The sequence below is a fragment of the Oryctolagus cuniculus genome, chromosome 8 (assembly GCF_964237555.1).
Source record: "Oryctolagus cuniculus chromosome 8, mOryCun1.1, whole genome shotgun sequence".
Lineage (NCBI taxonomy): Eukaryota > Metazoa > Chordata > Mammalia > Lagomorpha > Leporidae > Oryctolagus > Oryctolagus cuniculus.
In genome coordinates this window covers 129772096-129799584 of record NC_091439.1, presented here as the reverse complement: position 1 = coordinate 129799584, position 27489 = coordinate 129772096, and the positions used below count along the sequence as shown (strand labels likewise).

At 43.4% G+C, this 27489-nt stretch overlaps 2 protein-coding genes across 12 annotated transcripts in view; both read right to left on the bottom strand.

Annotated features, from left to right (window-relative positions):
- The window catches only part of LOC138843592 (rho GTPase-activating protein 20-like), a 1064354-nt gene that overhangs the window by 797035 nt on the left and 239830 nt on the right, over positions 1-27489 (bottom strand). The window lies entirely within an intron of this gene.
- The window catches only part of LOC103346233 (protein transport protein Sec24B), a 230300-nt gene that overhangs the window by 150228 nt on the left and 52583 nt on the right, over positions 1-27489 (bottom strand). Inside the window, 1 exon segment of the mRNA XM_070048243.1 lies at positions 3045-3114. Within this exon segment, the coding sequence (XP_069904344.1) occupies positions 3045-3114 (70 nt within the window).

The following is a 27489-nucleotide window of genomic DNA, read 5'->3' as shown; positions in this document are numbered from 1 at the left end:
CTCTCTACTATGGCCTGGGAAAGCAGTGGAAGATGGCCCAAGTCCTTGGGTCCCTGCACTCAGGTAAGAGACCTGGAAGAAGCTCCTGGCTCCAGATTGACCCAGCTCTGGTCATTGCAACCAATTGGGGAGTGAACCAGCTGATGGAAGATCTTGGTATCTCTCGCTCTCTCTCACTCTCGATCTCTCTCTCACACTCTGATTTCAAATAAAAAATCTTTAAAAAAAAAAAAGTGGAGCAGCAGGGACATGAACTGGTGCCCATATGGAATGCCAGCGTCATGGGTGGATGCTTTACCTGCTATGCCTCAGCGCTGGCCCTTCACTCTTATTCTCATTAAACTTTGGGCTTTTGAGTTTGTCAGATATGGGCATGAATCCTTGCCTTTAGTATGTTAAGTTAATCACTTCCTTCAAGTACCAGTTTCCTCATCTGTGAAATAACATTATCAATACTTTACTCATTTAGCAGTTGGGAAAATTATAGTGTCTCCTGTAAATAGAAGACATCCAGTAAAGTGTCTTTCTCATCCCCCTGCTGCAGAGCTACCTTCCTGTGTATTTTTTTTTTATTTATAAAATCTATGATTCCCTTACAGCCTACCTGCATAAACCTCACTGGAGTTGAATTCTATCAAAAGCAATTGTAACAAACATAAACACACAGTGCTATTTCTTCAGAATTGGTCTCTGGCTTTGTGATGCAGACTGTCAACAGAGTGTCAACTTCAAGGGGTGGGCATCTGTCCACAGGAACTGAGCTGAGGTCACAGACTTGTCTCTCTCTGCCCTACAAACAGATGTCTGGGTGACGACTCAGTTGCTGCAAACCAAGGTTACAGTAAACCTAGGGGGAAGTGCCCAATCTCCTTTCTAATCCTCTTGGCCAGCCATTCATTCTCTAAGACAATGCCTTACTGACTGACCATAACTTAAAATAACTAGTTTCCCCCAGTATACTATTTTCAACAAAATGCCTTTATTTGCATGATTCAGATTATTCCACAGGCCAAAGGAAGTGTTTATGCAATAGAGGTTTGTCAGCAACAAATTGGTTTGATTCTGTGTCACGGAATGCACACCTTCCAAAGGTTACCTCACAACTTGCCAAGTAAACCCTGATGCAATGTGGGCCTCTAGTGGTAGCAAGAAAGTAAAGCAGCTGCTAGTGAGAGCCAACAAAAAAAGCCAAGAAAGTCACCCTTCATTATTATGTTGACGTGTTGATGTGAAACTAGTTCAAAATAATCTTCCATGATAAAGTAAATTCTAAATGTAACAGCTTTCTTCCAGATCACAAGCTCGTCTTCAATAACTAGCCTAACTAAACATTATGCAGCATTTACATCTTTTTCAGAAAATTGAAGTCAGTGTTAGGGGTCTCACTATTCTACTTTATACCAAGTTCACTAAGAATTATAACAATTATAAACACTAGCTACTTTTCATACAGCTAGTAAAGCTACCATACACACACACACACACACACACACAATGCTGGACTCTAATTGGTATGATCAGTGAAGTCCTCTACCAACTGTCCTGGGAATTTAAATAATCCCCACAGGCTGATGAGGCTGTTGTGAGTTAATTCCTGCACTAGAAAAGTGCCTTCCTTGAATATCTGATTTCTGAGGTCTTTTCCAACTTAAAACAAGTAAGAATGAATCCTACAATGTCAAGTGTTAACTCTTTGTTTCACTGTTACTTGGTGCATGTCTTCTGATCAAAAGTCTTACTTAAAAATTACAGCTCCATTATGATTAACAACATAGTAGAATATACACAGTAAAAATTTTATGATGTACAAGCTGGAGTTGGCACTTAAAATTTAACATGGTGCTTGGTTGGGCTATATCAAAACAAGTTATTAAGTGGAAAGAAAACAATCTCAGACTATGAAAAAACTACAGGAACTAGCCTTTCCATACACACCCATGCATGGCTTAAAGACAGGGATACATTCTGAGAATTACACTGTTAAGCATTGTTCTACCAACATCAGAGTGTACTTAGACAAACCAGGATGGCTGGTCATTGTCACTAGGCAATGTACCCTTATGGTATATGTGGTCCAGCATTCACTGAAACATCACTATATAATTCATGGCATTTTAAATATCTATCATGTTCCTAACATTAAAAGAAACACTTCACATGTATGATAAAAGAAACTGAATTGTCCATAAATAAACCAACAGCATTTATCTGAAATAAACATCAAGACATCTCATAGGAGTGTTAGTTAATGTCTTGTCTCTGTTGACTTCACTAGATTTTCCCAATGGCTGTATTCCAAGAGTTTTTAAATGTTAGTTTGACAGATGACCACCAAACTTCAAAGGTCTATGAAGGAAGATTTCATGGGTATTATTGATTGATAGATCTCTGTCCTTCTCACATGCTGTCTTTATACAGTTCCCTGAAGCTACACAGAAAAACGGTAAACACACAAGAAGCTCTTCAGAGAAGTCACTGTGAATGAAATGGTTTGTAGTGAGAAGCTCCAGATAAAGAATTAATTTGCCTTTAGTCCTTAGCTTTAGTTATAGGATAGAGAACTTTTCTGTAGACTAGAAAAATGTGGACATGAAAAGTAGAAGGGGATTCCCAATATAATCACATGCCACTGGGCACATAAAAGAAACCTGCATTTAACGCAACATTAGCCACCAAAGCATTTAAATCCAACAGTTCTACAGCCCGCTTTACCACAGACATTTAAAAAAGTTCATACAACTCAAAGAATATTTTTCAATTTGTGAATCTAAGAACTTTTCTCTGTATACATCCTTTTGCCTGTATTTTTCCTTCGTGATTATCTGTGTCCTCTGCTATACCACAACAGACTTTAGCATGCTTCTTAAAATAATATTTGAGGCCCTCTTTGCCATCCTTTTGCCCGAGACATGTTGATTTTATTAAAGCAAGTTGGGTCTGCATTCTTTCTTTACTACTATTACAGGTAGACTTGGCAGACTCAAGACCTTTGTTTTAAAATGCTCTGCTCTGGAGACAACCTCGTTAAGTAAGTTCCATTTTACCTGCTGGGCAGTTGCACTCTGAAGGTGCTTCTCTTGCAGTTCTTATTTTAGCCATATCTTCATAGGACTTCTGTAGGAAGAGAAGTATTAACAATCATCAGTAGCATTGTAGAGAATTAGGTACTCTCTGGCTGTATGCCTGATTGATCAGCATTTCATAGCCTGCATAACATTACACGTACTTGGACTTTAGTCAAAAGGTAACAGTACCCAAGCCCTAAAAAAAAAAACAAAACGGTCATTGACATGGTATCAGGATTGCTGGATTTGTACAACATTTTTCTCCACTCTTCAACTGCTACCACCCTTCTCCCTTGGCTCAAGCATACACACTCAATGCATAAACCCAGCACTCACATGCTGCAGTTCCAGGTAAGCTGTAGCTTATCAGGTACAGCTAGTCTTTTATATATGAATGTCAAAGGCATTAAGGTGTTGTGTGGCAACCACTGCCACACAGCCTCTCTGCTGGAAAAGTTTTAGAAAACCTGCAAACTCTAAAGCCATCATTAAACACAACATAGGTTCCTTTCAACTCCCAACTGAAAGGACTGCGAATTCCTAAGTACGCCAAGCTCTGTACCCATAACCAAAAATAAAGCTATTTTAAAAAAAATAAAGTTTAAACTCTTAATATGAGAACGTTCAATTGTAAAATATTTATTTTAATCAGAATAATCTCACTTTTAAGAGTGATGACCTTTTTTGTGTATTACTAACACCTATAACCCCAACCTTCTTACCACAGGTGAAGGTTATCAGATGTTAGCTAGACAAGGAAGTCTCCACACAGTTAGCAACGCATTTCATTAGGCTACAAAACAAGAACCTTGCCCTTTTAGATCTCCATGCATGTTTAGCCAACATTGAGGAAAAGTGAGTGAAGATGACAGAGACGGAGGCGGCCTTATCCAGGGATGTGCAGACACAAACACAAGCCACAAGGAGCGCAGATGGGCGCCTAACACCGCACACACAGCCAAGCACACAGAACGCCCCCTTTGCAAGATGTTACCCACTCACAGAACACCCCAGCCTCTCACCCCTGAGCCAGAAGGCGCTCCACTTTCTCCTGCACCATGGCCTTGAGCTGATCCTCGGTATCAGACAGCAGAGGAATGGAAGGGGCCCCTTTCGTCGATTCCAGAGCGGCTATCCGCGCCTGGAGGTCGTTGGTTTTCACCCCCAGTACAGACAAGACAGGATGGCCACCACTGACAGGAGGGCTGCCAGGGCCGCGCACTGGGGTCCGGCCGCAGCGCAGCGCTGCCCTGCGGGGCTCGCGTCCGCCGGTCTGGGCTCCCGGCCTCCTCCTTTCCCCGTGTGCTTCTTCACCAGCATCGTGGCGGGGTCGGCTGCCTCAGCTTCACCTTCCACCCTCGACCACCTCCAATAATTGTGAAAAGAAGTAAACGGGGAGAGTCCTCCGCAGTTCACTCCCGGTGGCTGCACAGCTAGCTGGCGCGGGAGCGGGACGCGGAGAGGGACCTCGGCGTGGCTCAGCGTCCGGGCCGCGGGCGAGGACCATCCTCCGCCTACTCCCCTCCTCCCAGAAAGGCGTGAAGAGCACCTCCGTCAGGGGACTGGGTGGCGACCGCGTCAAAACCGAAAGGAAGTCCACCGGACACCTCCTCCGAGGTCCCCGGGAGCGGCCGCGCCGGGTCCGAGGGATAGCGGATGAGGGGCTGCCGCTCGCCCCGCCGCGGAGCGCGGAGCTGTTGCGTTCCCACTACTTGGCCTTATTTCCACCTATTTGGTGTCTTTCCGCACGCCGGCTTGCTTCCCACCTGGACTGGGCTGGAGGCTGGGAGGCCGAGAGACCACGAGAGGGGCGCCAGAGGGCGGTCAGGCAAGAGGAGAGCCAAAGGGCGCGAGCTGCCGCTACCCACAGTCTCTCCGCGGCTCCTTTGGCTGCCAGCCTTAAATACCCTTCGGGATGCTCGGGTGTGAGTGCGCACGCGGCGAGCGCCTCGGCCCTCCCCCGACCCCCGCCCAGCAGCTCCCGCCGCAGAGCACCCCCCGCGGGAGCCCGCCTCATTATAATATATTCACCTTCGGGCAACGCGAGCGGGGCGGGGCGCCGGAGCCTCCGAGTGGGAGGTCCGTATTAGCATAATATATGCAGATAGCGAGAGCGAACGCCGTGATTGGGTGGCAGCTGGGAGACCCCGCCCCCTTTGCCGAGTAACTTAGGCGTCCGCGAAGGCCACCTCGCTCTCCAGGGCCTGGGCCAGAGCGAGGTTGGCGGTGGAGGAGGCGCCTGCTGCGGCTTGCGACCAGCCTAGCCCAGCGCACCATCTTTATCCCGTTGAAAATGGAGAAATGGCCTCCGGGAGGGCTGCGATGAAGCTCACCGCCCGCGCTCTGGCGCGGCGTTTCCTGTCCTCCCTCATCTACCCGCGCGCCCCAAGGCAAAGCTCTGTCCCTGTCTGGGGCGTCCAGGTCCTCACTCCCGTCTCTGCCCAGGGCGCGCTTCGCACCCCCAGCCCCGATTGGCCTGTCTCCACGGGGCTGCGTCTGCTCCAGCCCCGCGTTCCTGCCCTATACTGGGGTGCTGACGACGTTTTCCTGAGTCCCTGCTTTGCGGGTTTGGAAAGGGAAGTGTTGGACTGAAGCACGCGGTCAATTTTTTCTCTTTGACTCTCCTGCAGTTCATCTGGCTCAAATTACAAGGTCTCTAGTGAGAATTCTGAAAGTTGGTAACAAGTAACATTTCACATGGGACTGACTTTTGGGGCAGAGAGGGGCCTGGGATCCCACCTTTTACCCTAAGAGCTCTCACCTCCTTTTCCCCATGAGAAATAAATGTTTGCTTTCTAAGCAGGCTACCCTCGGGCGGTTGCTGGCTACTGCACTAAGCGAATGGTTCACAAGGGTGAAAGGATGATTGCTGGTAGGAAGCAGGGTGGCAGCATCATTAGGGGACGGAACAGGAGTCACGTTGGAGGGAAGCAGGGAATTTTGTCAAATCAAGACTAAATTCCTGGGCCAGCGCCGGGGTTCACTAGGCTAATCCTCCGCCTGCGGTGCCGGCACACCGGGTTCTAGTCCCGGTCGGGGCGCCGGATTCTTTCCCGGTTGCCCCTCTTCCAGGCCAGTCCTCTGCTGTGGCCAGGGAGTGCAGTGGAGGATGGCCCAAGTCCTTGGGCCCTGCACCCCATGGGAGACCAGGAGAAGTACCTGGCTCCTGCCATCGGATCTGCGCGGTACGCCGGCCGCAGCACGCCGGCTGCAGCGGCCATTGGAAGGTGAACCAATGGCAAAAGGAAGACCTTTCTCTCTGTCTCTCTCTCTCACTGTCCACTCTACCTGTCAAAAAATAAATAAATAAAAATAAAATAAGACTGAATTCCTTACGTTCATGTTACATAGTCGTGCTCACAGGTAACATCGGTATCACCTGAGACACAAAAATTCAAATACCAGGATCCCAGCACAGATCTTCTGAATCAGAAACTACCAATACTGAATCAAATACGCTGGGGCGCAGCGGATAAGGCAGCGACCTGCAGTGCCAGCATCCCATATGGACACCGGTTTGAGACCTGGCTGCCCCACTTCTGATCTGGCTCTCTGCTATGGCCTGGGAAAGCAGTGCAAGCACAGCTCCGGCTGTTGCAGCCAATTCGAGAGTGAACCAGTGCATGGAGGCCCTCTCTGCCTCTCCTTCTCTGTGTAACTCTTTCAAATAAATAAATAAATCTTTAAAAAAACCTGAATTTTTAAACAAATACATACCGATCTGTATTTATACAAGCCGTCTGTTCATTTCGTGCACATCCAAGTTTGGGAACCACTGGCGTCACACTTCAAAGACTCTTTTTTATCCAAACCTCAGAACACTGTATTGCGAGTGAGGAATTATGGCCCCAGTTTCATTTACAAAGAAACTGTTTTCAAGGCACCTTTAACTGTGACTAAAGGGGTTTCAAAGATCAGGACCAAAACCATAACTACAGATTTTTGTTGTGGAGTCAGCTCTTTCTGATTTTCCAGTCACCTCTCTAACCATTCCTCAGTCTGTCTTGCAAGATTTTCTTCCACTTGCTCCTAGGATCTCAGTCTTCTCTTTGAAGCCGGTATACTCTCACCTGTAGAGTTCCCAATTACCACACTGATACTGAAGAGTCATCAAACAAGGGTTCCAAGCCCAGACCTCCCTCTGGAGCCTCATATTCAATTCCCTGTTCCCCAGTTCCACTTGAATGCCCTGCTAGTAAATCCAGCCAGCCCCCACCCCCTGCCTTCTTACCTCCATACTTGGCTAGTCTTTTGGTTTCCCAGCTCAAGGAATGAAACTGCCATCCATCCAGTGTCCTCAGGCCAAACTATGGAGTAGCAAGCCCTGACTTCTCCCTTGTTCTTCTCTCCTCATCTCTCTGAATTCCTTTGATACTTTTTACACCGTGTTTAGCCTTATGTCTTACAACCCTCTTTGCCCAACTCCACTGCCTGGAGTCTGTCATCTCAGCAGCCCGTCCTTCTTATTCTCCACGCTGGTTTCTATAAGTATGGTGACAAGGCACCCTGTCTTAAAATGTCAGTAGAAAAGTCATTTTCTGCTGTGGCTGACACTGATGGTTGGTTACACATTCAATGTGGATGACGTGATGTTCTTATAGCATGCTTTGTGTAAATTGGCCATGAAAAGGAACATTAACAACTCTTACAAGCTCTCAGAACTATCAGATCTTAGTGGCGAGAGAGCATAGGGATTGTGTGGATTTGGAGCCTTTATCCAGAGGATTACATTTGCCTCATGTGTTTGGTGGCCACAATACCTCAGAAATGCACCAGCCATTAGTGCTAAGATTTCAAAACCCAGTAGCTTCTCTGCATCAAGCACAAAGAATGCATGGACCAACAAAGCCCCGAGGGTTTGAACCCGTGTTGTTCTGTAGATTCATCAGTGCACAGTTGTTATTTGGGTTTGCATGCAGAGAAGGATTCAAAAAAGGTAAAAATAGAACTCAAATCGCAATAGTCCAGCTGACTCCAATTTGCCTAAGACTGATACTGATAGCCGTAAAAGACAAGCAGCTGGCCATAGAACAGCTTTGAGGTAGGAAGAATAATAGATCCCTGAAGAGGGCCACATTCTAATCTCCAAAACCTGTGACTGTGTTCTAGCACATTATTCAGTTAGGGATCTTGAGATGGTGAGACACTCTCCAACTTTGTTAGGGGGACCAATGGCGTCAGCTTTCTGTTACTATAACAATACCTGGGGCAGGCTACCTTTTACTACTTTTACTTTTACTACTGAGAAGTATGGCTGGAAGTTAAAATAAGAAAGAAGATGCCTGTGAGAAAAGTAAGACAAACAAAGATAAGCAGGGGATAATAGGGGAAACAAGATATCTAAGTGTCGCTCCCCCTCTTCGTGGAGGAACGACACTAAGCCCTGCCTAGGCTTCATATCCGAGTCACGGCACCATTATGTCACTCCCCCTCTTCGTGGAGGAACGACACTAAGCCCTGCCTAGGCTTCATATCCGAGTCACGGCACCATTATGTCGCTCCCCCTCTTTGCGGAGGAACGACACAGGACCCTGCGCTGTTCTTTTGTCTGCTCGGCCCTCCCGGGGTTTGCTGCTGGTTCTTCCCGGGTTGGCTACTGTCTCTTCCACCTCCGTGGAAGGGCGGTTCCCCCTGCCACTTTCCCCACTTCCACGGGGGAGTGGCACATCACCGGCCGGCTCTCTCGGGGGCTGCACAGGTGTTCCTCTTAGATGTTCCTGGTGCATGTTGTCTCTCTCCTCCTTTATAGTCCTGTTCCACCAATCCCAACTCTGCTACCCACACGCCGAGTACGCTGCTCTCCTCCAATCAGGAGCAGGTCCTACAGTTTATTGGTTAAACTGGAGGCAGCTGTGTAGAAGCTGTTTCCTCCTCTCCAGCGCCATATTGTGGGAGAGCAGATGCATAGAATAAGTCTTAATTCCAGTAACTTAGTCTAGTCTGAGTTGCTTCCAGTTGCTCCCCACATCTAAGATATCTAAGTGAGAAGTGGTAATTTTTGTTACAAGGCATAATTTCCTATCTACCTCTAAGAGATGGATTAATAAAGGATATAAAGTACAGAGGTGAAAAACTAAAATGTATTTGAAGTGTTGACATTTAATGTACATTAGAAAGATTATCTGACCAAAGGAAGTAGCTGGGGTAGTCATGTTATGCTGTTTTTAGATATTAATCATAAAAGATACTTCAGATAGAAAATGTCTTTGAGCATCATTAATTTTTGAGGCTAATAAATTTCCTAAAACTGCAATGTTAACCAAAGTTCCCTGACCAAAGTTACCAAAAAGAGGCAAATGTATGGGGGACTTGTGGCCATAACCACCTGTTGTGGTCACTAAGGACCTTAATAAAGAAAAAGGAGTCGGTGGTATTTAGCTTAGTGATGAAGATAACTGTTGAGATGTTCATGTCCCACGTCACTGTGCCTGGATTCAGTGCCTGGGTTGTACTCCTGACTCCAGATTCCTGTTAAGGCAGACTTTAGGAGGCAGTAGGGGTGGTTCAAGTAATTGGGCCCTTGCCACCTATACAGGAGGTCTGAATTGGGTTCTTGGTTCCTGGTTTCAGCCTGGCTCAACTCCAGCCCTTGAAGGCATTTTCAGAGTGAACCAGGAGATGGGAACTCTGTCTCTCTGCCTCTCAAATAAATAAATGGTTTTTAGTGGCCACATGAATTGTGTGTCCTATTAAGCATGCCATTTTATGAACTTCAAAGAATAATATCTCATAGATACGTCTCTGAAGAATTTTCCAGGAGTGTGAAGTGGGCAGCAAGGAGTTAAGTGAACTAAAGTTTTCAGATGCTCACAGACAAGCAAATTTCAATAAATCACAAACAAATTATAAATATCTTTCAGAGCAGAAAAGGATTTGGCTCTTAGTGACAAGTTAAAAAATTCTCTCAGATCAAGGGACTGATCCTATTTACACAAGCCTGGTTAAGCAAAGGACTTATAACTGTATGAATCCAATAATCTGGATAATACAGACCCTCCAAAACCCCAGTCCTCTATGCAGTGAGTTTTATGTTTGTTGCTTTGTTTTATTTGGAGGAGAGAGGTAAAAATCTCCCTCAAACCTTAAATAACAAGGTAATAGCTCTACCTAATAGGGTTTTCTCCAAATTTCCCGATTACATTGCTAACTCAAACAAGTGGTGACTTTTCTTTGAAGTTCCACCTGAGCCTCCGTGTGAGGCTGTGTAGTGAGAGTATGTTTGTGTCATTGAGTCCGCTCATGGTGAAGAACATGGCCTCCAAGGCCAGACTGCCTGGGTTCATTATCCAACTTTGTCAATGAATAGTTATAGGACTTTGGGGAAATTGCTTAACTCTGTTGTCTCATCTATGAAACAAGGATAATAACATTTATCCATTAGCATCTTTTGCTGTGAATACATGGGACAGCATGTGAAAGCATAGAATGCCTGGTAGATATTAAGTTAAATATATAGTTTAGCTCTAATTGTTGTTGTTATTATTTTTAAAGTATTGATCCACAGACACCGAAAGGCAACAACAGTGTGCTCCTATACCATGGAGCACCTGTATATCCTAATCTTGACCCTAATCTTCCATCACTGGTTCACTCCCAAAAGGCCACAATGGTTAGAAGTGGGTGGATATGAAGTCAGGAGCCAAGAGCTTCTTCCGGGTCTCCCATGTCAGTGCAGGGGCCAAAGGACTTGAGCCATCCTCTGCTGATTTCCCGGGCACATTAACAGGGAGCTGGATTGTAAGAGGAGCAGCCAGGACTTGAACCGGCAGCCATATGGGATGCTGGTACTACGGTCAACAGCTTTACCTGCTACACCACAGTGCAGGTCCCCAGCATACTTTTTTTTTACCAAAAAAAAAAAAAAAGATTTAACTATCAGATAGTGAGTCATATTGTAAAGACATCATAATCAATGCAGTTAGATATTTTTCAGGACAGACACTAAGGCACAAAACAAAATAAAAAGCCTAGAAGCAGGCCCACACCTGTACAGGCACTGAAAGTGGCAAAGAAATGACACTGCAGAGTGGGGCAGAAAGCATGGACTTTTCAGTCAATGATGCAGTGCATTCATTCACATGGGAAAAGATGAAGTGGAATCCTTTCTCACAGAGGACACAAAAGTTAAAGGGAGATGGTTTATAGTCCTAACTTTAAAAGGTAATAACTTAAAGCATTTAGATAATAATACAGGAAAATATCTTTGTGACCTTGGGTTAAGGTATATTGTCTTACATAAGACAGATGAAGAACTAGTTACTAGGAAATGATAGATCAATTGGAATGCATTATCTATTAAAAAACCTAAAAGGAGTGAAAAGGCAATCCACAAAATAGAAAAAGATATTTATAAAACACAAAAATGAAAAAAGACTGTTGTGGAGAATATATAAAAATTCTTGTAACAATGAGAAGAGCGAACAAAATCTTGAATAAGCACTTTTCAAAGTGGAAAACTAAAAATAGCTAGTGAATATTTAAACATGCTCAACCTCATAATTAATCAGAAAAATGCACATTATAACCACTATGGTGAGTATGTGATCCCACTACTCACCCACCAAATTGGCTAAAATGAGAGACAGACAATAAAAAACATAAGCAAGAATGTTTGTGCTCATATGCAAACATAGAGCAACTGGAACACAGTGCTGGATGGAATAAAAAGTTCCATAAGTTTTTTAGAAAATTGTAAACTAAACATATGCAAAACTTTTGTAGAAGGACTTTGAAAAGAGCAATGGCCAAGGACTGGGAGCTCTGCAAAGTATGTTATAGATGTCTGCTGGCCTCACAGGAGAAGTGCCTCGGGTGAGAGGTAAAGACTAGTGAGGAAAACTGTAAGGAGAAAACTGTAAGGAGAGATTTGTGCTGTGCTGAGGCAGATGTAACACAGTTGCCAGTGTTCACATGAAAAGATTAGCATGTTCTTAATAAGCTGTGTGGCCCACCCTACCTAAGAAGACTGCATTCAGAATCTTGATGCTGCCAACACGTTTCTTCCTTCTGTGTTTAATAAAATGCAAAAGGAGATAAGATAAAAGAATGACTACAAAAAAAAAGAAACCAAGAATTCTTAGGATTAAAAATTCTCAACTTTACCAAATAACAATTGATACAAACATTAAGAAATTACTTTTGGACTGCATCAAGAGCCTCTCAAGAAAACGGAGAAACTGAGTATGACTAGAAAATCTTTTGTTAAGACCTCAAAATACCTAAAGTGACATCATATAAAATTGTTTCATCAAACAACAGAGCATCTAAGAAGCTTCAGGATGCTGTCCCTCAGTGATCCCCACAAAAAGTTAAGTGGTGTATGTTATATCTCAGTAAAGTAAACGCCAATAAGATTTACGGGAATCCAAAAACTGTTTCAGGAAAATCCTGTTAGCAAACACACAAGCACTGAAAGGAGTGGTGACAATAAAACAGAAGAGGCCTTTGAACCTCAGAAACCTCTCTAGGCAGGAATCAGGCTGAGAAACCACAGAGCTGCATGCATTGGAGTTGTTTTGTAGAAAAGAAGAAAAACTTAGAGCATGGGAAAAAAGAGATCTGAAGACAGAGCCAAGAGCCACAGAAAATCATTCTCGGAAGGAGAAGGCCTGAATCCTAATCAAAGAACTTCCGACACTTGCCCAACTGAGTATCAGAAGTTCTGTAAACTATTACTCCCATGGTCTTTTCCTCCCAATTTTTTTTTTTGACAGGCAGAGTAGACAGTGAGAGAGAGAGAGAAACAGAGAGAAAGGTCTTCCTTTTGCTGTTGGTTCACCCTCCAATGGCCACCGAGGCCAGCAGGCTGCAGCCAGCGTACCACGCTGATCCGATGGCAGGAGCCAGGTGCTTCTCCTGGTCTCCCATGGGGTGCAGGGCCCAAGCACTTGGGCCATCCTCCACTGCACTCCTGGGCCACAGCAGAGAGCTGGCCTGGAAGAGGGCAACTGGGACAGAATCTGGCACCCCGACCGGGACTAGAACCTGGTGTGCTGGTGCCGCTAGGCAGAGGATTAGCCTATTGAGCCACAGCGCCGGCGTTCCTCCCAATTTTTAAACAGCGATGACTATAACCATTATTCTACATTTGTCCAACTGCTGTGTACTGGGCAGATGTGGAGCATATAACTTGTCTCTTCAGTTCACAAGTCTTCACATGGAGAGTAATGGTTCTTAAGGGGGACTTGAGGCTCCTAATCAAGGAGCAATATGTGAAGAGCCTCATTCACAGCTAGATCTGCTTAGATGATGAAATTTTTGATTTTGTGGTATATTGTAAGAGATGTATCATGGCTATAAGATTAATGATAGCCATAAAACTGACTCAAACATCTCTCAGAATGGACACTACATGTTATTTCGTGTGTGATGCAAACTGGCCTGGAGATTTCTCACTGTGGCCCCAAGATTTCAGGAGTTAAGACCACCTTAGCACACATGCAACATTGGTGAACCTTAAAATGAAGCATACCCTTAAAAGCATAGCTCATACTCCCCATAAGGAAGAAGCACCTTGTAATCTGATGCAGACTGAATGAAAGTATAAGAACAGGGAAAAATCCTCCAAACCCTGGAATGGTCTCCAGATGATTACTTTTCCAGTCAAGCAATCATGTGACTCTTGACTGTAACTGACTCCTGCCACTGGTCTGCTCCTGCTTTCCATGTCTGAAAATCAAATGTTTGGTGTGATGAGTAAGAAAGGGAGGAGATGTACAATTTGGGACATGCTCAATCAGACTTGCCCCAAATGGTGGAGTTAGAAACGTGCCTGGGGATTCTAATAAAATCCCATCAAGGTGGCATGTACCAATGCCATCTCACTAGTCCAAGTGATCAATTTCAGTTCACAATTGCTCACACTGATAGGTCTAAGAATCAAAGGGATCACACAAACAAGACTAGTGTCTGCTAATACTAATAGAATCAAAAAGGGAGAGAACGATCCACCATGGGAAGCAGGATACACAGCAGACTCATAGAATGGCAGATGTCCTAAACAGCACTCTGGCCTCAGAATCAGCCCTTAAGGCATTCGGATCTGGCTGAGGAGCCCATGAGAGTATTTTAGGCATGGAAAGCCAAGACACTCTGGCAAAAAAAAAAAAAAAAAAAACCTAAATGAAAGATCTCTGCGAGTGAGATCCCAGTAGAAAGAAAGGGCCATCAAAGAAGGAGGTACCTTTCTCTGAAGGGAGGAGAGAACTTCCACACTTCTACTTGACTATGACCCTGTCTAAATAAGATCGAAGTCACGAACTCAAAAGGCTTCCATAGCCTTGGCAACTCATGACAAGAGCCTAAGGAGATTACTGATGCCATAAACAAGAGTGTCAAATTGTTAAGTCAACAACAGGAATCACTGTGCACTTACTCCTTATGTAGGATCTCTGTCAATGTGTTGTCCAATGTGAGTTAATGCTATAACTCGTATTCAAACTGTATTTTACACTTTATGTTCTGTGTGGGTGCAAACTGATGAAATCTTTACTTAATATATACTAAACTGATCTTCTGTATATAAAGAGAATTGAAAATGAATCTTGATGTGAATGGAAGGGGAGAGGGAGTGGGAGATGGGAGGATTGTGGGTGGGAGGGAAGTTATGGGGGGGGAGCAATTGTAATCCATAAACTGTACTTTGGAAATTTATATTTACTAAGTAAAAGTTAAAAAAATAAGCATTATCGAATTTCTTAGTGTGCTTGGGCTGCTGTAACAATATTCAATGGTCTAGATGTTTTATAAACAATATTTGCACCAACATGACCATCTTCTGTAATTTTACTTAGCAGAAGGGGTGGGGACTCCACCTGAGGTCTCTTTTATAAGGACACTAATCCAATCATGAGGCTGTTCTCTCAGGACTTAATTGTCTCCCCCAGAGGACCCACTTCCTAAAACAATCACCTGGAGTAATTCTTCAAAAGATTAAGCCTAGGGTTAATATATGACCCAGCAATTCCAAGTGCTTGGGCCCCTGCCACTCATGTGGGAGACCCAGATTAAGTTCCTGACTCCTGGATTCAGTCTGGCCCAGCCTTAGTTGTTGTGGCCATTTGGGGAGTAAACCAGTGAATGGAAGCTTTTTCTCTCCCTCTGTCCCTGTCACTATGCCTTTCAAATAAATAAATCTATAAATCTTTTTTAAAAAGTAAATAAAATATGGCCACAAAGAAACTTGCACATAAATCTCATCGCACCATTTATATTAGCCAAAGGAGAAAAACAATCCAAGTGCCTATTAATGTACTACTAGATAAACAAATTATGATACCACATAAATGGTACATGTGAAATATTATTCAGCTATAAAAATGAACCAAGTACAACACTTGGATAAACATTAAAGACATCATGCTAAGTTTACAGAGTCAAATACAAAAGGTCGTATATTGTTTGGCTTCTTTTTATGGATATATCCTGACTAGGCAAATCCACAAACAGATATAGAAAACAGGTTAGCAGTTACCAAGAGATGGGGGAAAGACAGAATGGTGAATGATTACTTAGTGGATATGGAGCTAATTATCTGGGGTGATAAAAAAAGTTTTGAAACTTGAGAGAGGTAGTTGTTTCTCAGTGTTGCGAGGACACTAAATGACACTGAATTGTAAACTTTATATTAATTAAATATATGTGATGTGAATTTTACATCAAAAATCTTATTAAATGTCTTTGTGTTATACCACATATCCTACAAAGTCAGTGCATTTAAAAAATCATCAAGATTTAGCATCTCACCCATACAGACATGTATTCAAACTGAAATAGAATATATGCAGTTAGAGCTCTTAGATATTCAGGGAACAAAATTTTTTACAAGTGTTACTCAGACCTCCCAACTCAATGTGTTTGGCACGGTGTTCCAACATCCCTAAAAATTTTATGAAAGTCAGAAGTGCTTGTGAAAAGCATACACCTTTTCCTGAAATATTTGAGGTCTCAGTTTTTGAGATTTTTTTTTTTTTTGACAGGCAGAGTGGATAGTGAGAGAGACAGACAGAGAGAAAGGTCTTCCTTTGCCGTTGGTTCACCCTCCAATGGCCGCTGCAGCTGGCACACTGCTGCCGGCGCACCATGCTAATCCGATGGCAGGAGCCAGGTACTTATCCTGGTCTCCCATCTGGTTCAGGGCCCAAGGACTTGGGCCATTCTCCACTGCACTCCCTGGCCACAGCAGAGAGCTGGCCTGGAAGAGGGGCAACCGGGACAGAACTGGCGCCCTGACCAGGACTAGAACCCAGTGTGCTGGCACCGCAAGGCGGAGGATTAGCCTAGTGAGCCACGGCGCTGGCTGAGATGTTTTTACTACAATTAACAGACTATTTAGCTCATTGCCGACATGGTGTATATATTCTTACTGTTGTCACTAACATGCCTTATCTATGAAACATGATTACATAAACTCCTAGAAGATAGCAATGGACTGAAATCTTGTAGGTAGGTAGACCAGGCATCAGGAGGGTCTGGTATAGGACACAGTGAACAAAGTTCGCACAGCTGCAGGCAGACTACCTATTTTAATCACTTCATTAATTAAGTCTTCCAGCCCACCCATTACATAGGTGTTGAAACAGAAATTTTCTAATTTGGTATCCAAGTCTTACAAGACTTGGTTTAGGTACCATTTGGTCATTATGGTTTAGTGCTTACCACAGTAACAAGTCCAGTCCAGGCAACCTCACACAGCCTTAGTTATACAAAGTTCCTAGAACGACTGATAGTTTGTTTCCTTTCTGTAACATGATTTGGGTTGTATTATCAAGCACCATGTGAGGTTTTGTGGGCAACCAATCTCACAGCCAAACTCTGGCTATACCTGTTCACACACTCCCCCTTCACATATGCCCACAACTGCCCGATGGCACCCCCTTGGGGCCTAGGATGCACACATCAATGCTAAAGCACAACGTTTGGAGAGCAGGCCTGAGGAAAAAGCCTGTGGAAGCCCGGGAAATGGGCTTGGCACCATTTGGTAGGGCATTCCACTGTCCACTACCCTGAGCATGGTTGGGGGAAGAGGAGGGGGGGCAGCACTGGAACTGGATAGACAGTAAGCTTCACTCTATGAGAAAAATAGCTGGCAAAACAGGAAACCTTGAAAGGTCAGGCTTAGAGAATAAAAATGGTACTGCCTAAAGCTAATGTCTGGTGCACTTCGTATAGCTTTAAACAGCTTCATCAATGGAAGGCTCAAGAATCCTATCACTTGGTATTGGCCTTACCTGAGTGAATTACAAGGCGAGAAAGTTGACTTAGGAAAGACAGGTCACCAACCTGTTCCAGGGACAAAAGTTTGTTACACAAGGTTTCTGACTCCAGATATTTCTGGGCTTCTCTTGTCATTCTAAAATCCTAAAACACTGCTCACGTGTTTTCCCCAAAAGGTCAAATGTCTAACATTAAGGGTGGAAGATGTGGTGGGGAGGAGGCTGGCAGGAACTTGAGGAGAAAGGGAGAGTCCCAGCAAGGGGAGCGGGGGGACCTCCAACTTTTCCACTTTGCCTCCAGCCCCACCCCACTTATGATTCCCCTTCTCTTCTCTGTCACTTCCTAGTGATGAAAATGTCCCCAGGAGAAAGCACTTAGCAGTTCAGCAGTGTGTGCTCTTACACTCTCCCTGTTCTCTCCCAGTTAATTCTTCACTGACTCATTAGGTCTTTCATGCTAATAATAAGATGTTTTCTATAAGTTGTCTAGGGGTCTTTAAAATTTTGAACCAAAGTCAACTTTTTCTCAAAATTAAAGACCCAAATTGGCTTTTGGACTTTTGGTTTTTGGCAAGTTAAGTTTCAGTGAATGGACCCCAAGTAGAGATTCAAGTTTTCTTTGAACAGCTTTGAAATCACGTTATTTAACAAACAGTTGTTTAATCAGCACTTACGGTGTGTTTTACTATTTAAAAGCTCTGTAGTGAACCACAAGAAGGTTCAGAAATGAGAAAGATGCAATTTATGCCCTTAAAAAATATATAATCTCGAGGGTGTGTCGGATGTGTGTAAATAATAAAGGAATAAAGGAAGAAGGTGAAGTGCAGAAAATTAACTGAGTCTGGAAAAAACAAGCATCAAGATTTCAACCTGGAACAGAAATGTCGTGTTTTATAAGAACTATAAGTCAAAGGTCTCAAAATGGTAGGCCACAGACTGAATTCAGCCCACAAACGTGTTTTGTTTGGCCCACACCATGTTTTAAAAATAAGATTTCCCATTAAAAAATTCTGAATTTCCATCTTCTGAAAATTTCATAGACCTGGCAACTGTCTTCATGACCGCTGGCAAGCGTCAGCTGGAGCTGAGTAGGGGCTGCCCCCTTAGGGGCGGCCTATTTTCTTCCATTTACCACATTTCCCAGCCACCTTCCAACCATCATGCTTCACACCCTGCAAGTGCCACTTTCTCAGCCTAATGAAAAGTCCTGTAAAATGCAGCCTCCAGTCCCTCCCTTTGGAGCGGGGAGTTAATTTAGACCTTCAATCCACCCATCCCTAAAACATACTTTGTTAACCCCATTGTTTAAATATGGAAAATCTAGACCACAAGACTTCACCACCACCTTTCAGTCATTTAAATACCCTTCCTGTAGACACTTAAGTTCATGACCTCTGTGTGTCTCTCCTGTTTCTGCACCATGGTCAGAAGGCAGGGGAAGGTGGCAGCCCTTGACAAAGTTCCTTCCCCACAGTTTTATTGCCAGAGACTTCTCAGGGGAAGCCACCAAGGGATCTGATTCAAGGTGAGGTATAGGGATTGTGTCCTTGCTATTATGACGCACGTGGAGTTTTGAGTATCACAGCCCAGTATCCCTCCATCAGTCCTTAGGGCATCCATAGTCATCTGATCACTCCTAACTAGAGGGAGAGTTGTAGTCTAGCCCAGAGGTGGAGGAGGAATAGACACCCAGCTGTAGGAGATCGGAGAGTTTAGCTATAGCGTCACACCAACTGTGAACACACTCCTGGAGCATTAGTTAACTGGTGAAATTATGAGGAGAAAAAATGTGGAAGAGATAAAGTACATGTTTGTAATTTGTGACCATAGTTAAGGACAGTGCTATTCCATGTACTTATGAAAGTTTGTTCGATTCTAGCAATCAACTCCTGTTGTTTTCTCTGTGAGGGGCCTCTAGTCAAACAAAGTTGGGCATCTCCATCAAGAGCTGTCCCTTACAGTGGGCTCGTCAGGACATGTATAGTAAATCTAATTGATGAGTAAGATTGTCTCCAACACAGAGGATTTAAGTAAAAGTAGCAAATTTCTAAGCTCTCACACTGTAAGGAAGAACTAAGGAGCAAGAAGCACAGTGACTGGAAATGCAAAGTATCTATAGGTTTAAAGAACCAAACAGAACTGTGCTAAAGGAAGTACATCAATCAGATGCCCGTGGAACAGAGTCAGGCTCAGGCAACATTAGCACTGGGAACAAATGGACCAAAACACTCAAGCAGCTTTGGTTTAAGTCAACACCCTAGAGTGGAGAGGAATCAGATGTTTGCCACCGAATCTCAAAAAAGCTGTTGAAAATATTCTTTGCCCATTTTTAAGTGGATTTTTTTCATTTCTCCTTGTTGAGCTGTAAGAGGTTTTTCACAAGTTCTCCATCCAAGTTCTTTGTCAGACATGTGAATTTCAATTTTGTGTCTCTGCATCTTTAACTTGCCTTTTGACTATTGGAAAGTGTCTTTTTTTTTTTTTTTGACAGGCAGAGTGGACAGTGAGAGAGACAGAGAGAAAGGTCTTCCTTTGCCGTTGGTTCACCCTCCAATGGCTGCCACGGCCAGTGCGCTGTGGCCGGCGCACCACGCTGATCTGATGGCAGGAGCCAGGTGCTTCTCCTGGTGTCCCATGGGGTGCAGGGCCCAAGCAATTGGGCCATGCTCCACTGCACTCCCTGGCCACAGCAGAGAGCTGGCCTGGAAGAGGGGCAACCGGGACAGAATCCGGCGCCCCGACCGGGACTAGAACCCGGTGTGCCGGCGCCGCAAGGCAGAGGATTAGCCTAGTGAGCCATGGCGCCAGCCAGGAAAGTGTCTTTTAAAGATTATAAAAGGGTCATTCAATGAAATTCAATTTATCAATATTTCCCTGTATGATTTCTACCTTCAGTGTTCTCAGAAATCTTTTCTTAACCCAAGGATATGAAGATTTTCTCTTAGGTTTTCCTCTGGAAATTTTCTAGATTTAGTTTTCTAAGTATGTAGGCCTATGACTCATTCTAGTTCAATTTAGTGTATGATATGAAATAAGGATCCAGATCCCATTTTTTGCTGTGTAGATATCCTGCTATTCCAGCACGTGTGTTGAAAAGGCTATCCTTTCATTTTGTGAAATTACCTTGACAACCTTGTCAAAAGTCAGCCGACAACATGTGTGGGTCTACTTCTGGGTTCTCCATGTTCACACGGTGTATTAGTCAGTTTTTTGTCAGTCTTCATTCTTTTAAAAGATTTATTTTATTTATTGGAAAGTCAAAGTTACAGAGAGGTAGAGAGAGAGAAAGAGAGAGAGAAAGGGAGAAAACGAGTGTCTTCCATCTGCTGGTTCACTCCCCAGAAGGCTGCAATGGCCATGACTGAGCCCATCCAAGCCAGGAGCCAGGAGCTTCCTTCAGGTCTCCCTTGGGGGTTCAGGGGCCCAAGGATTTGGGCCATGTTCTACTGCTTTCCCAGGCCACAGTAGAGAGTTGAATTGGAAGTAGAGCAGCCAGGACTCAAACCAGTGCCCATGTGGGATGCTGGCACTGCAGGCGGTGGCTTTACCTGCTATACCACAGCACTGGTCCCTATTTTTCAGTTTTAATCATACCTTTATGTTAATGAGAAACTAGGATTTCAAGGAATCAATAAAAGCTGGTGTATTTGATACACCATGTGCTACATGCAGAAATCAGAGCAGTTTGAAAAACAAGGCAATTTAAACATGACCCCATTGGTCATAAATAAAATGGTAAGTCATGCAGGTTTTCCTCCAGCCTTTTATAGAAACCCTACAAGTTTTCCAACTTCTCACTCGTAGGCAAGAGTCCTTTGATGTAAATTAATACATACCTGTATTAATAAGTATTTACATACATTAATGCATTAATAAGTATTTATATCAAATTAAATTCACCTGTCTGGTATCACCTTTTATAGACTATCAGCAAAGAACTGGCACTGCACACTATGATATTCTCCTTAGAGTTCCTATATGTAGTTATTAATTTTTCCTCACCTGGAGCTTTTTGATATTTGCAGGCATGTGTAAGTACTTACACACATGTATTTATACTTAATGCTAGTCTCTGAATGTGCAAATTTTATGAACTCTCTTCTCTTAAAATCCTGCTAGATTCCATCCTGAACTATAAAGGACATTTTTAAAATGATGAATGGAGTTAAGATAGCAATATTAGATGCTTAGTTCTTTGTAGCAAGAAGGATGACTTCAGCACCACACTATTAGAAACATCATAGAGTGAAGATTAAAGCATGATACAAGTGTATGATATCAAGTCTCTCAAAGATCTGCTTCTTATTAAACTTGTCCAGAAGAGAATTCACTTATATTTTCTTTCCTAAATGTAGTTTCTTGTACTAGAAAAGAGATCACATAAATTCTGAGGTATTCAGTTTCCCTCTGAGGCATTGCTCAGTGCTAAACTCAACTTCGTCCAAAAGTAGAGGACAGATGAGACACTTCAAAGAAAGCAATTCAGGAAAAACCTTATGTTTTCTTCAAATCTGCCCTTATGTTCATGTGTTCTTCTTTACCTAAATGTTTGAGCACCTACTTAATATGTGTAGAATTATGAAGAATGAAGCAGAGGATCACAATATACCTGTTTTCAAATAACTTACAGCTTACAAGAATAATAAATACAACAAATAAATAATAATAAATACAACAAAAACCTTTATTTGTAACCTCAACTTTTCTCTATGAAGAAAATCATCCTTAGTTTTCTAAATCTTTTGGATAAAAAACTTTATTCTTCACTCAAGGGGCTGGTACCCTAGCACAGAAGGTTAATCCTTCACCTGAGGCACCGGCATCCCATGTGGGTGCCGGTTCTAGTCTTGGCTGCTCCTCTTCCAATCCAGCTGTCTGCCATGGCCTGGGAAAGCAGTAAAAGATGGCCCAAGTCCTTGGGCCTCTGCATCCTCATGGGAGACTGGGAAGAAGCTCCTGGTTGTTGGCTTCAGATCGGCACAGCTCCAGCCGTTGTGGCCATTTGGGGAGTGAACCAATGGAAGGAAGACCTTTCTCTCTGTTTCTCCCTCTCACTGTCTGTAACTCTACCTCTCAAATAAATAAAAAAAAATCTTTTAAAAAAAAGAAATGTTCACTAAAAATTCTATAGTATCTACAGCTAAGCAATTTCAAAGTATTCTTTCAAAAATTGATTTCTCCTTCAGTATATTTCCTCTAGTATTCATTTTATCCAGCCTGATTGTGTTCCTTTTTGTAAATAACCAAAGGCTAGAGTTTTGTTTTTATTAAAATGAATCAATCCCTCTCTCTCTTTCTGTGTGTGTGTGTGTGCGCGCGCGTATGCACACATACTAGGAAAAATGGGCAGTGGATTTTAACTGTATAACTCAATATTTTAATTTGAATTCGAATTATGAGCCTTGCATAAAGAGTCAGTTTCACCATCTGGAGTGCAAGAGTATGATTTTAAACCCTCAAATATGATTTTAAACCGTCAAATTCAAGCCACAATTTTAAGAGCCAAGTTTGGGCTTATTTCAAGTTATTTTTGCTTAGCCATTTTTTATCATTGTCTTTAGTGAAAGAAAAACATGTTATGCAATTAAACTTAAATATGTCTCTCATAGATTCCTATAAGTCCATTAGACTCCTAAATGACTCTGTGGTTTTTAACTGACTTTTCCTAGACTTCATTTAACCATAGATACACAAGTCACTCTATTCTCCCCTTGAGTCATGTATTTAGGTCCTATTAACACTAATGGAATTTATACACTTGCACACCAAGGGAGAATAAATCCCTTAAACACCTTTTTAATGGAACAGTTTCTTTCTTTCCATTCCTCTTCACACTCCTCTGTTTGAACCTTCTCTTATCAATTTGTGTTTCCAAATCATGTAGTTCTGATTTCTTTTTCAGCTCTTACACTTTATTCGTTATGAACACAGTGCTCAAAGTAGAATTTGACTTCCCCTCTTTTATTGATCATTCCTGGGGAAACAGCATGAGTAAATCATTACTACTGTATTAGATTTTCTGGCTTCACGGTGAAATTCAGATGTTGCTTTCATTCCAGTCTTTTACTTTCCACCAAATATGTGTAACTCACAGGCTATTTTTTATTCTCCTGAAGACTTGCAAGCCACAAGCAAATTAAGCAATGAATGTGTATTTATCTAGTAGGCTAAACATTTCTGCACGTTGCCTGAAAATAAATAGGCAAGTTTTCAGACTCTTTCATTTTGTAATATTTTTATTTGTTTACACTTAAGAGAGGTTTCTTTCATTTTTAAAGTACCTATCTTAAAGGGCTTCAGCATCAGAATCAAAATTTTTTTTTTTTGACAGGCAGAGTGGACAGTGAGAGAGAGAGACAGAGAGAAAAGTCTTCCTTTGCCGTTGGTTCACCCTCCAATGGCCGCTGCGGCCGGTGCACTACAGCCGGCACACCGCGCTGATCCGATGGCAGGAGCCAGGTACTTCTCCTGGTCTCCCATGTGGGTGCAGGGCCCAAGCACTTGGGCCATCCTTCACTGCACTCCCAGGCCACATCAGAGAGCTGGCCTGGAAGAGGGGCAACCGGGACAGAATCTGGCTCCCCGACTGGGACTAGAACCCGGTGTGCTGGTGCCACAAGGCAGAGGATTAGCCTAGTGAGCTGCGGTGCCGGCCCCAGAATCAAATTTAGAATAGTAGGGGGCTGGTGCCAAAGCTCATTTGGTTAATCCACCACCTGCAGTGCCTGCATCCCATATGGGTGCTGGGTTCTAGTCCCAGTTGCTCCTCTTCCAGTCCAGCTCTCTGCTGTGGCCTGGGAGGGCTTCTGCACCCACATGAAAGACCAGGAAGAAGCACGTGGCTCCTGGCTTCGGATCAGCCAGCGCCAGCCGTAGCGGCCATTTGGGGAGTGAACCAACAGAAGGAAGACCTTTCTCTCTTTCTCTCTCACTGTCTATAACTCTATCTGTCAAATAAATAAATAAAAATTTAGAACAGTAAAGGAATAGGAAGACCAACTCTTCCTTCAATCTGCAGGAGTGAACTTCCAATGGATATGCTAACAATAATATTTTTGTTTAGAAATGTGTTAATGTGAGTAAGCAGTCTTGTTTTCTCATTCATTTTTGGTATAGCAACAGAGTACAGCATACCCAGTATTGATCAAATACCACCCTGGAGATAAACTTAAATATACATTATTAGCAGATGACATTCTGATGTATTTGAGCATTTGGAAAATAAAATTGATAGATGAGAAATACGATGGTGCATGTGGAAAGAATTCAAGATAAATATATGAAAAACTGAATAAGTACTTTTTTTTGGTGAAGATTTATTTATTTATTTCAGAGGCAGAGTTATAGTTGTGGGGTGGGGGGAGACAGAGAGAGAGACAGAGAGGTCTTCCATCTGCTGGTTCACTCTTCAAATGTCCACAATGGCAGGAGCTGGGCCAATCCGAAGCTGTTAGGTAGGAAGTCAGTTATGAGCTTATGTGTGTGTGACATAAAGGCCTAAAGAGAAGACATCTATGTCCAGCATATGCTGCATCTCAAAGTCATCCTGATGGTGTTTCAGGGGCAGCCCAGTATTCACATCCTGCCCTGCCCTGCCCCCTTCTACCTGATAACCTGCCAGGTGGGGGTCCCCACCCCTTCTGCCTGACAAATTTTCCACAATCTCCCAGGTGCAGCCCAGTATCTGCATTTCAAACACCCTGCTCTGGATCCCCATTCTCTAGGGGGTCCTGCCCACCCTTCCTCCTGTCTGATAACATTTGCATCCATAAAGTCCTTTGTTTCAGACCTCCAAGAGAGAAGTTTTTCTATTTACATCCAAAAAGCCCTTTGTTCCAAGAGGAGCAGAGGTGGGGAAGCAAGATTCATCTCCTTAAAAACCCGCAGCCTCAACCAGACTGCACACTCAGCCCTCTCTGCTGAGTCACCCACCTGGTCTGGCCAGGTGTTATCTCTCCACTCAATCATGTAACCTCACCCCCCCACCCCCAGTCTCTCAGGCTCTGTCTGGAGGTGCCCATCCATCCTTACGGATGTCCCTTCCCTAATAAACCTTGCTATTTTACCTCCCACTACTTTCTGTCTCACGCCTGAATTCTTTCTTGCGCAAAGACAAGAACCCTGCAATTTCTCCAGTAACAAAGCCAGGAGCCAGGAACTTATTTTGGGTTTTCTACATGGCTACAGGGGCCCAAGCATTCGGCCATCTTCCACTGTTACCCCAGGGCAGAAGTAGGGAGCTGGATTAAAAGTGGAGCAGCCAGGACTTGAACCGGTGCCTGTGTGATGGCACCATAGGCAGGGGCTTAACCTACTAAGCCACTGTGCCGGCCCCAACAGAGTTTTTCAAAATCTGATTGACCATACCCCTAAACCAATTTGGTTACTGTTTCCCCCTCCTCCTTTTCATTTTTTTAAACATAGAGGCTATTACCTGGTTGGAAGCATGGATTCTGCTGCAGACCCACTGAAACAAGGGAAAACAAGGACTGCTGCCTGCGTTCCAAAACCCAGAACCTGAATCTTCAGCCTTGCTAGGGGAAGACCTCAGCCTCTGAATCATTACTGTGTTTTGTACAGGGCATTCTCTTTACTAGTTGTGGCTATAAAATAATGAGTCAAACAGCATACATTTATATTTATTTTCTATTCCACAATTGCCTGCCCAGTTTTTCCCTCTCAAGTCATTCCTTTAAAAAATAACTCTGAGGCTAGCATTGTGGCATAGCAGGTAAAGCCACGGCCTGTGAAGCCAGCATTCCCTGTGGGTGCCAGTTCGAGTCCCAGCTGCTCCACTTCTGATCCAGCTCCCTGATAATGTGCCTGGGAAAGCAATGGAAGATGACCTATGTCCTTAGGCTCCTGTCACTCATGTGGGAGACCAGATGAATCTCCTGGTTCTTGGCTTTGGACTGGTCCAGCCCTGGCTGTTACCCTCCATTTGGGGAGGAAGCCAGTGGATGGGAGCATGCTCACTCTCTCTTTCTTTTTCTGAACCTTGCCTTTCAAATAAAATAAATAAACCTGTTAGAGATGTGAATAAAATAACTCAACTGCAGTCTGGAAAGTGAAAGGCAAAGAAGAGTAAGAAAGGAAAGCCAAGTTCCTCCTGGGTGACTTTAACTCAGTTTCTCAATCTTGCCTTTCCTTCTCTGGCCCCTCACCACTTCCAGCCTCCTTTTCCTCACAGCTTCCTGGAAGGAGGGAATGGGGCACTCTAGTGTTTTGGTCAGGATGAATGGGAAAAGAGAACAGTGTTCAAATTCCTTAGCTTTTTTGCTGTAAGCCTCAATGTAACCTCATTATTTTGACTTTAAATTTTATGTGAATGCAATGAAATCACTTTCATTATTTTGTAGTGATATAAAAAGTGTAAGAGTGTAATAGACTTCATGAAAACTGACTTTGTGTTCTCTTTCAAGGTAGGACAATTTTAACTCTGTGCAATAATGTATCTACATATTTTTTTCATTAATGAATTCTCTGTTATGTCTAATTTATAATGGAAATAAAGTCTTTATCAGAATAATTAATCAGATCAAATAATTTGGGACTCATTCTGGAACTGTGATGTCTGGAGTTCTTGCATACAAAGTGAGCATTATGCATAAAATATGGCATTTAGTAGCCACTTAGAAAAACTTTAAGGTTCAAGACACTGTCATCTTGGAGTTGACAGAGTTTAGTTAAATAATGGCTTTTAACATTAGCCCCTTGATGAAGCAGGAGAGGTAGGTGCACAAATAATAGAGGCCAGAGCAGAAGCAAAATAATTTATAAGGGAAGAAAGATAGATTAGGTACTTTTCAAAAAGAAAGACACTAGATGGACCCATTTATTTCTTCTTCTTTTTCTTTTTTTTTTAATTGAAAGTCACTGTAGCAGAGAGAGACAGGAAGAGAAAGAGAGAGATCCTTCATCGGCTGGCTCACTCTCCAAATGCCCTCAATGTCTGGAGCTAGGTCAAGTTGGAGTCAGAATCTAGGGACTCCATCCAAATTTCCTGCATAAGTAGTAGGACCCAAGTACTTGGGCCATCACTACTACCTCCTAGGTGCATCACCAGAAAGTTGGATGGGAATCAGAGGCCTGACTCCATCCTAGGCACTCTGATATGGGACACACACACCCCAAGCTGTGGCGTAACTCACTGAGTCACAATACCCACCCCTAAGTGGCCCCATTTTCTAGGATGTTTTACTTGTTTGTCA